This window comes from Ipomoea nil, unplaced genomic scaffold, assembly GCF_001879475.1.
Source record: "Ipomoea nil cultivar Tokyo-kokei standard unplaced genomic scaffold, Asagao_1.1 scaffold2782, whole genome shotgun sequence".
In the NCBI taxonomy this organism is placed as follows: Eukaryota; Viridiplantae; Streptophyta; class Magnoliopsida; order Solanales; family Convolvulaceae; genus Ipomoea; species Ipomoea nil.
This window is the reverse complement of record NW_017619210.1, coordinates 133,320-144,470: the sequence shown is the minus strand read 5'-3', so window position 1 is coordinate 144,470 and position 11,151 is coordinate 133,320. Positions and strand designations below refer to the sequence as shown.

Below are 11,151 nucleotides of genomic sequence, written 5' to 3'. Positions count from 1 at the left end.
ATTACAATAATAATGTCCATAATGATAATGAATTATAACAATACCAAAATTTAATTTAATTGATAATTATAAACTTTTTAATTAAAATAATATGTGATCAAGAGAGTGTTAGTAAAAATCATACTCGTAAATTATACTCTACTCATCCTACCACCCTTTTCAGGAAAAAAAAAAAAAAAAAAAAAAAAAAAAAAAAAAAAAAAAAGGTAACAAAAAGTGAGATTGAGAACATTTTTTTTGGTGTAAAGTCACCTTTAGTTTGGCATTTTAACACATGATGATCTAAAGTGAGAATAAAGGACCCACAAAGATATATGGTCATGATCCTATTGAGTATCTATGCTATATATTCGCTAATGTTATACTCCAATTGACTTAAAATAGGCCTTCTCTGCATTCCCTATCCTCTCCTGAAACATTTGCCACTCTCTTCTACTCCTTTGTTTAACCTGCAAAGAGGAGCATATATGCAATTTCATAGCAAACCTTGAGGGCTGGAGGGAACTTCAATATAATGTGCAGTAGTAAACATGGATAAACAAACTATCTGTATCACCGGTATGTCTGAATAAACTATCTATATCAGCGGTTCATCTAGACTATCATCAAATTTAGATTGTTATCTATATCGGTTAGATCAAACCGTTACCACTATGTTAAAAACTATAATTTGGAAACGCAACATTATTTCTTTATATCACCACATTTTCAAGAGGTAAGGTGTTGGACTTGGCCCTTCACCGGCCCAGCCCAACAATACCTTTAGCCGAGGCAAGCAATCATTAATGGTCCACACATGTTGTGCGGCAATCATTATTGCGTGGACCGTGGTCCACACAGCTGTGTGGACAACGGTGAAAAAAAAACACATAAAGTACATTATTCTAACATAATTTCCCTCTAAAAAAAAAGAACATTATTTTGACTCATAAAATACATTATCTTACCCCAAAAATTTCATTATTCTAACACAAAGTATATTATTTTAACAAGTAAAGTACATTATTCTAACTCATAAAATACAATATCTTATCCCAGAATGTTCATTATTCTAACACGTGTGCGGAGTAAGGAATTTTTTTTAACATCAAAACGACGTTGTTTTGGACCGTGGTCCACACAATAATTTGTCGCTTTGTGGACCATAAATAAAAAATACATTATTTGGGTACATAAAGCATATTATTTGAATTTTGAAAGTACATTAATTGAGTAATGAAAGTACATTATTTTGTATACTATCAAATAATGTACATTCAGCACACAAATAATGTATTTTTAGTATATTAAAAATATATTTGTACTCAGGAGAATATATTATTTGAGTACTGAAAGTACATTATTTTTTATAATGTACATTTAGTACATAAATAATTACTTTTAATATATTAAAAATGTACTTTTGTATGGTCCATACAACACTTGTGGACCCTGATCCACATAAATATTTACCCGGGTACTGGGCTTCACCATGGCCGGATTTTGGGACGTGCAAGATGGGAAATAGCACAAGGCCTCAATTTTTAGAGGGCATAATATCTACACAGTTCATATTATATTTTACAGTAGTAACTGTGATTTTTGCATTCAACTGGTGTACACCGTTCATACTTATTTGAAATAAAAATCATATATTTTACAGTATTGGTTTTAAAGATTGCACTTATACTTTTGGTAGGGCCTCATTTATTTATAAGAACGGGGCCATAAAAATAAAAATAAAAAACCGACCCTGCCCTTCACCAGTCCCGCCCAACAATCCCCGAGTCACTAATTGAACTTGGACCATTATCGGCCTCTGCCCAACAATGTACATACCATAGTATATAATCTTATGAGTGATTACATACCTCTATCCGTTTAGATTTCCCATTCTCTGAGTTTTTCCCCTGCATAAAGAAAAATAACTAGGAGTATTAGGACTCTATGTATCTGAGTTAGATTATGATTCCCTATCCCACTTTTATATATATATATATATATATATATATATATATATATATATATATATATATATATATATATATTTGTAATCTATACAATTGTAATTATATTATTTAATACAACTCTATCAGTTCTCATCTGGTATTAGCTAAGCTAGAGTTTTTTTTCAATGGCTGACGAATCTGTTGATTCCTCGGAACAGATCGTCTCTAATATTCCTCTCTCTTTAGTCACATCGACTGTTAATTCCTTATCCACCGCTCACCACTTTATCAGCATTAAACTCGCCTACAAGAACTACCTGTTTTGGAGAGCCCAGGTTGTCCCGTTTCTTGATGGTCATGATCTTCTTGGATTCGTTGACGGAACGAATCGGTGCCCACCGGCGACTCTCTCCGACAGCAACGACAACACGGCAGTCGCACAGACCAACCCCGCGTACCGTGCATGGATCCAGCAAGATCAAGCCCTTTTATCCGTGTTGATGTCGTCGTTTTCCGATGAAGTCATACCTCTCGCCATCGGCCACCGTACCAGCCGGGTTGTCTGGACCGCTGTGGTTGGTGCGCTTGCATCGTCCTCCCGCTCCCGTGGCCTGAACCTGGTCGGACAGTTGCAAACTCTTCATCAAGGTGACATGTCCGCGGCTGACTACATCGGCAAGGCTAGGGTTTTGATCGAGGAACTCACTCTCGCCGGCCGGCCTATGACACTTGAAGAACAAAATCTTTACGTTCTTCGGGGGTTACGGCCGGAATTTCAGGGGCTTGCATCGTTTCTTAATGTTCGTGGCCAACCTATTACGCTCCAAGAACTTGCAGATCTTCTTGGTGTGGAGGAGTTTATGATGCATGGTGGTCCTGGGGAGGGGGGGGGGGGGGGCTCGCCGATCGTGTTCACGACACAACGAGGAGGGTAGAGAGGCCGCGGTTCTGGTCAGAACAATGGCAACAACGGAGGTCAAGCCGGCCAGCCGCGCGGTGGTGGCGGCGGCCGGGGTCGTGGTGGAGGATGAAACGGCAACCTAAGTGTCACCTATGTTTGGTGGTTGGTCATACTGCAGTCACATGTCATCTTCGGTATGCCAAGGATCCTCTGGCCAACATAGTATATCAAGAATCTCCTTCGGATCCTCAAGGATCCCACACTTGGTTTCCAGATACAGGTGCAACCAATCATGCTACTCCAGACATTGCTGCTCTATCAATCTCAGAGGAGTACAATTGTAATGACACATTACATGTCGGCAATGGTATGGGATTGCCTATTAGTCATATTGGTCATGCTACCTTTAATTCCCCTTCTAGATCTTTTCAATTGTCTAATATCCTTCATGTTCCTAGTTTGCCTACATCTTTATTATTTGTTCAAAAATTTGCATTAGATAATAGAGTGTTCTTTGATTTTAACACATCCTCTTTTGTTGTGAGTGATATCAACATCAAGGAAACTCTTCTACGGGGCAATAGCTCTGGAGGGCTTTACAAGCTCCCCATTCCAAGTTCGTCTCCTACTGCGTTTCTTTCGGCTAGAGCCTCCGTGTCTGTTTGGCATGATCGTCTTGGTCATCCTCATCAACGAGTTCTTAGTCAAATTCTTTCATCTTGCTCGGTTAGTGGGTCTAGAAATAATATTCGTTGTACTTCGGGTCTATGTAATGCATGTCAGTTAGGGAAACTCACACGTTTTTCCTTACCACGTGTTGAGTCTTCTAGTTCGTGTGTCCTTGATTTAATTTACACAGACATCTGGGGACCAACTCCCATTCTTTCTACTAATAGATATCGTTATTTTGCTATCTTTGTTGATGAATACTCTCATTACACTTGGTATTTCCCTATGTCACAAAAGTCTGATTTGTATGCTATCTTTGATAACTTTCGGGCTATGGGTGAACATTCATTCAATCGCAAAATTTAATCCATACAGTCTGATCTAGGAGCTGAGTATAAAAAATTACACTCCACGACCTTAGCTCAATTAGGCATTCTTCATAGAAAGTCATGTGTTTATACTCATGAATAGAATGGTTACGTTGTGTCGAAAGAAAGCATAGACACATTGTTGAAACAAGTCTAGCTCTCTTAAGTCGGGCTTCTATTCCTTCTAAATTTTGGGATTATGCTTTTGAGACTGCAGTATATTTAATTAACAAAATGCCATCCACCGTGACAAATAAACTCAATCCCCATCTTCTATTGCATAAATCCCCTCCGTCTTATTCCTTTCTTCGTGTCTTTGGATGTCTGTGATATCCTCATTACGTTCTTACAACCCTCACAAAATGTCTTACAGGTCTTCTCCATGTGTCTTCCTAGGATATCCTGAGTCGTTTAGGGGGTATAGGTGCATACATGGACCTTCAGACTAATAAGATATATATATATATATATATATATGCAGGCATGTTCGGTTTGATGAAAGTGATTCCCTTTTAGTAAAACGGTTTTGCAGGCACCACAGGTTCAGGCAACACAACCTTAGGCTGAATCTGTTCTCATTTCGGCTTCATCCTCCGTTCCGGTTCAACCCGCTCCACTTGAGCTGGCCCCAGCCAGCTAGAACTGGTCTAGGACGAGCCCTCGGCGCACAACGAACCAATCACTACCCAGCGTCGTCGTGGCCGGCCGAGAGGGTGTTCGTCACAGCCCATGGTTCGAACCCACTACATGGCCACCCGGAGTCGCGGTGAAGGTCCTCTTTTGGCTCTTTCTGCTCAGGTTTGCCCCATTGAACCCACTTGCTTATACACAGGTTGTCAAACATGATGAATGACGCAAGGCAATGGATGAAGAATTTAATGCACTTCTTCAAAATGAAACCTGGTATCTTGTTTCATGTCAATCTGATATGAATATTATTAGGTGCAAATGAGTCTTTCGCACAAAAAGGAAAGTTGATGGGTCAATCGAACGTTACAAAGCAAGGTTAGTAGCTAAAGGATTCAATCAGGTACCTGGTCATGATTTTTTTGACACCTTCAGCCCAGTGGTCAAAGCCACTACTATCAGGTTACTCTTATCTTTGGCTATATCTTCTGGTTGGATTATTAAGCAGCTTGATATGCACAATGCCTTTTTGAATGAGAAGTTATCTGAAACTGTTTATATAAAGCAACCACCAAGATATATTGATAAACAGTTTCCGAATCATGTTTGTCTATTAAAACATTCTATGTATGGATTAAAGCAGGCTCTCAGAGCTTGGTTTAATCGTTTACATACCTTTTTGATGGCAGCAGGGTTCAAAGCTTCAAAAACAAATGTGTCTTTATTTTACCACTCTCAGGGTTCAGTTTTCATCTACGTTCCTGTTTATGTTGATGACATTCTTGTAATGGGCAATGATCACAATCTTGTTAGTACTCTTCTCACTGCATTATCATCTACCTTCATTATTAGGGATCTTGGTGAACCTAGTTTCTTTCTTGGGATTGAAACCATTAAGTGTAAGGATGGTATCTCAACAAAGATACTAGACAAATATCTTAAAACGGGCTGGCATGACAGACTGTAAACCTTTAGCCACCCATATATCTGTTTCAAAGCCCATTGTCTTCAATAATGATTTATATGATGATGCCACACAATATAGGAGTTTGGCTGGTGCTTTACAATATCTTACAATTACTTGCTCAGATATGTCTTTTGTAGTAAATCAACTGTATCAGCATATGCATGCGCATACAGTCTCTCATTGGGAACAGTTAAAAACGCGTTCTAAGGTATGTAAAGGGAACTATCACTTCTGGTCTGCGGATTAGACAATCAGTATCCAAAAAATTACATGCTTTCTCAGATTCTGATTGGGCTGACTGTCCTGAGGATCGTAAATCAACTAGTGGGTATGCTGTATTTCTTGGTTCTAATCTTGTATCATGGGTCTACAAGAAACAACGAACTGTTGCTAGATCATCTACTGAAATCGAATATAAAGCTTTAGCAGATGTCTCTGTTGAAGTCTTTTGGACTCTTTCGCTCCTGCGTGAAATCGGTAATACTAACGTGCCCACTCCCAAGCTATGGTGTGATAATCTTGGAGTTACATACATGTGTGCAAATCCTATTTTTCATGCTCGAACCAAGCATATAGAAATTAAATGTCATTTTGTTAGAGACAGAGTTGCTAATGATGATATACAGGTTAACATTATTTCAACCAAGGATCAATTGGCAGATATCTTTACAAAGGCTCTACCTGGTCCTCGGTTTTATTTTCTTAGGGACAAGCTACAAGTCACCAGTGTACCTTGTGCTTGAGGGAGAGTATTAGGACTCTATGTATTTGAGTTAGATTATAATTCCCTATCCAGTCTCCCTATGTATGTATGTATGTATGTATGTAATCTGTACAATTGTAATTATATTATTCAATACAACTCTATCAGTTCTCATCATGAGCAATGTAAATATGGAATTGTATATACATATGATGTTCCATAGTCCTTTTATTACCGAAAGTGAAGGAATGCCTTGATGAACAATGGGTTGAGCATCGACGACTCCAATCTTCTCATGCGCAGGCGACTACAAATCAACATAAATTTTTTTTGAATTAATGACCGTTTTGGATCCTCGATTATGCTGTAATTATCAAATTGGTCATCGACCATCAATTTTGATCAATTAAATCATCAACTATTGATTTCGTAATCGATTTGCTCCTCCATACTTATCAAATTGGTCATCTATCAGTTTGAAGGAGGACCAAATCGGTTATGAAATCAATAGTATAGTTGAGGATTTAATTGATCAAAATTGATAATGGATGAGTAATTTAATAATTACAGAATAGCCGAGTGACCAAAAGAGTCATTAATTCATGATTTTTGGTGTGTAAAACAAAGAGCCTATCTGGCATATAATGGAATAAAAACTAACCTCAACGCATCTTTGAAGTGCAAAGTCAAGACCCCAACCATGGACCAAGTCATTCTAGGATTGACACAAATAATTATGGTGAAGCAGAAGAAGAAAAGCGAGAAAGGGCATGACACACTTATTAGTAAGTGTACCTGAATCATATGCCACGTGCAGCGCCATGCATTTCTCGAGAAGACAGGAGCCATGATCTCAACAAACCTAAAATCAGATTAAACAACAATATAATATAATGCCGCATATCAATTTACAGAAACAGTACCAAAAAGAATGGCAATGAAAAGCACAATTAACTATTTTTCTTACGCTGCACATGGAGGCTGATGAGGGTCCCAACACCAGCCTGGTCTCTCTGTTGTTTCTCTAATCAAGGAAAGATACAAACCAAAAAGGTCAAAATATCCACAAAACAGATTCCATTGGTTGGAAGTTGGAACTGGAGCATGCATGCACTCCGATCCATCTTATACTTGGTGTCGGGGAGACTGGTGAAGGGCCAAGTCTAACACTCTGCCTCTCGAAAATGTAATAGCGCACAGTCTTATAAGGAAATAAAGTTACGCCTCCCCTATTAACTATAACTTTTGGTGTAATGGCATGTGGCCTATCTCGACTAAAAGTTTAAACTAATAGTTAGATTGCACATTTATTTATGTTGCAACTCATGATGATACAATATATTATTCTTACTTGTGAACTTCAGTGTTGCCTTTGATCTGCTTTGTGATTTGCCATGTTATCCCAACTTCCTTGTGGGCTTCCAAACCAGGCTGTGAAACTTCTAATCCGTGCTTCTTCACAAGTCTAATGTACCTGAAATTGGAGGGCAAAAGAAAGATGAGTTTGAGATGAAAAATAATAATGTGATGACTGATTATATATATATTATCACTTAATTAGCTTACTCCTCAGCATCAAACTGCTCAACTCCTAGATCTTCATCCCAGATGAATATATATTCATATGGCGCAACAATGTCTGGATGCAGAAACCTTTTGGCGTACCACCTTAAACCAATTTAATTTTACGTTATATTACGATATGATGAATGAAGACAACAAACAACGTAACTCTTACCATTTTGTCTGTTTATTAACACTCACATGAATGGCCTTCCTCGACCACTCAAACTCATCATCCCACTCAGATGTTCGCCCATCGTAATGAAACAGGATGATAGTAAAATTGTGTGAAAACTGCATCCAGGAGGATATATAACAGGCTGTATGTTAGACGAGGGATCGGATCGGATCGGAGGCTGTTGAATTATATTATATTGGTGCCGTGCCTGTGGGATCTCATCTCATCTCATCACCAGAAAATATAATAGAAGACAAGTAACCTAACCTTTTTCATAGCAGCATCAATGTTCTTCTTCTGCTTATATCCTACAGTAAATGTTACCAGATACCTTGGTCTGCTACTCAGCTCCTGCAGATACCACGTCAATACTTAAGATAATGCCTTATATGTAATCACTTAATGCTATCAACTCCTCGTCAATCTCACTAATATAATCAGCTATCAGCTATAAGTTAATACTATTATGTGATGATGCCGGCCTATGCACTACAAATTCCTTGTGATGATAATAATTAGAACATACACTCAACAATTCATAAATATATTGTTAAGTAATTTTGAGAAGCCAATAAAGCTAGGCCTCATATATAGAAAGAACACTTACCTCACTGGGCGTTCCCCATAACCGTCGGAGATACAAATCTGAGTGAGAGACAATAATATCGGGTGCTAATCTTTCTGCTCCTCTCGGATTTGATGGAACCCAAATCTGATCAACACATACACTACAACATCAATTTCTTTCTTTTCCTTTCAATCCTGTGCTAACATAATTCATAAACGTAACCCAATTTTAATTGCTTCACTGCACGCTCAATTTGCATTACTTTATTGGACCAATAAATCAAAATCTCAAAAGTTCAAGTTTTTAGTTAACTTAATTATGAAATGACTATTTTTACCCATTTGCTAAACACCTCTATAATCTCAGATCTAAAGCACGCTCAAGACAGGATGAACTAACCTTTGTAAAATTCATAACATTTTGATTTGCTGTAGAGTTGCAAGTCTCCTCCTCAGTTGAAACCACATACTCTTGGGCTGGAAAACCTAAGTTGTGAATAAGACTTGTTCTAATATTTTGCTGCCAAAACAGAGACAACAAAATTTGTCATTTATGAATAATACTAAACCATGTAGAGTTAATATCATCTGGATTCCTCCAAGTATAATAGTTTTGTCATGTTTAGTCCTAAACTTTCAAATTAATCACATATAGTCCTTCAACTTTCAAATTTAACTATCCGTACTTCAAATTAAACACCCATGGTCCTTTTAGAAGGACGCAGCTGGTTAAATTTTGAAAATTAAAGGACCATGGATAATTAATTTGGACCACGGATGGTAACAATTTAAAAGTCGAAGGAGCACGATTGATCAATTTAAAAGTTTAAAACTAACTATATTCGAAAGATCTCATATGGTATTAACTCATACCATGTAATACAGAAGAATTGAATGAATGAAGAAGCTTTGAGCAGGTAACTCATACCTTATTTGATGTGAGTGATGGATATGACACTCCAAGGAAGAACCCAAAAGCGACTCCAATGATTATGGTGACAATAAACTTCTCCATTTGATTTTTCCTTTTACCATCTCCACTATGCAACAAATAATGTAAGACCTTAGACGACATAGAGAATCCATGAGACCATGACAGAAACAACTAAAAACAACCTACCAGAGTTTAAAGTTCTTTAAGCATGGTATCTGATTCTCTCATTATATTCTGAGAAAAAGGTGTAATAACAGCTGTGCACCATTCAGGATTCAAATATGTTTTTAGTTTTCAGTAACCATGGAAAGAAGGGTTAATCACTACAATTTGCTGCCAAAAATCAAACTTAGAAGAAAGGCAAATGAACAGAGAGAACTAACTCTTATTCCCTTCATATAAAGGCCAAGTTGATGAGATCCATTCCTAATTTACTTTCACCATACCTTTTAAAATTTCAAAAATAAAACCGGGACAACCGAACCAAGTTGGTCAGGCTGTTGACTTGCTATTGGCCTTTTTAGTTCGACTCGGACAACCTAGGCTATTTTACCTCTTTGTGATCCTTTGCCTTCTAGGGTCACAAGACAGGGTTTATCTGGTGCACACCTTTGAATAGTGGTTGAGGTTTCCCTCGTCACCCAAAAAGGAATAAAAATAAAATGAGTCATGGGCAACCCTAGTCAAGTTGGTCAGATTGTTGACTTGTAACTACAAAGTTAGAAGTTCGGGTTCGAATAGGAGTGACCTATTGGCCTTCTTGGTTTGAGCTGGGCAACCTAGGCTGGTTTATCTTCTTGTGATCTTTTGCCTACTACGATCACAAAACGAGGTTTAATCAGTACATTTTTCTGCCAAAAATTGAAGTTAGAAGAAAGGCAAATGATCAGAGAGAACTAGCTCTTACTCCCTTCATATAAAGGGCAATTAAGTTGATGACATCCATTCCTAATTTACTTTCATCATACTTAAATTTCAAAAATAAAATAAGCACCACCAACACCAGCCAAGTTGGTCAGACTATTGACTTGTAACTACAAAGTTACAAGTTCTGCTCTCAACGTGAGTAGTCTATTGGCCTTCTTGGTTTGAGTCGGACAATTTAGGTCAGTTTACCTCTTTGTGATCCTATGCAGCTAAGGTCGTAAGGTAAATATTTGCCTTCTTGATTTGAGTTGAAAAATTTAGACTAATTTACCTCCTTGTGATCCTTTGCAGTTAAAGCCATAAGGCGGAGTTTACCCCGTGCACACCCTTAAATAGTACTTGAGGTTTCCCTCATCACCCAGAAAAGCCCATCTTATATTAACAATGTTGCTGAAAAGCATGGAAGCATATATTGAAACACATCAAATTAAATGCCAAAACTGATAATTCAGAAAACCAATTATATAATTAACATACATTTGTGTCCTCCACAGTCGGCAGCAAGTAACAAATTTATTGTACTCAACAACAGATATTAGGCTCATGGGTTCTTCTCCACATTCAAACCATAAACATACATAACATAACAAAGTGGAGATGGGAGGTATCTTGTGGTTCTTGTTGGTTAGGGTCACAAGAAGAACTTCACTTAGTGTACCTTCAAATAGCGATAGCAATTAAGTTTTTGCATAAATTTGTGTTCGAATTCTACTACATAGACTCCAAAATCTTATTCTCTAAATTTTGCTGCATTGATAAGCTACTTTTTTCTTTCCTTTGTGTTCAAATAAAAGTAGTAAATTAATACAGATTTCTTTG

General features: G+C 37.6%; 1 protein-coding gene across 2 annotated transcripts; it reads right to left on the bottom strand.

Moving 5' to 3' along the window:
• Window positions 1-207: 207 nt before the first annotated feature.
• Window positions 208-9,533, bottom strand: LOC109157468. 2 transcript variants are annotated; one of them, XM_019305370.1, is made up of 13 exons: window positions 9,400-9,533; window positions 8,872-8,991; window positions 8,512-8,616; window positions 8,172-8,255; window positions 7,902-8,020; window positions 7,730-7,831; window positions 7,515-7,637; window positions 7,131-7,187; window positions 6,959-7,025; window positions 6,825-6,878; window positions 6,399-6,470; window positions 1,851-1,889; window positions 208-449 (listed from the first exon to the last, which is right to left on the bottom strand). In XM_019305370.1, the coding sequence occupies exons 1-13, from the start codon at window positions 9,484-9,486 to the stop codon at window positions 360-362; spliced, it is 1,119 nt and encodes a 372-aa protein (XP_019160915.1). In that variant the 5' UTR covers window positions 9,487-9,533; the 3' UTR covers window positions 208-359. The 2 variants fall into 2 exon arrangements, with proteins under 2 accessions (XP_019160915.1, XP_019160916.1); XM_019305371.1 differs by lacking the exon at window positions 1,851-1,889.
• Between the last annotated feature and the right edge of the window lie 1,618 nt (window positions 9,534-11,151).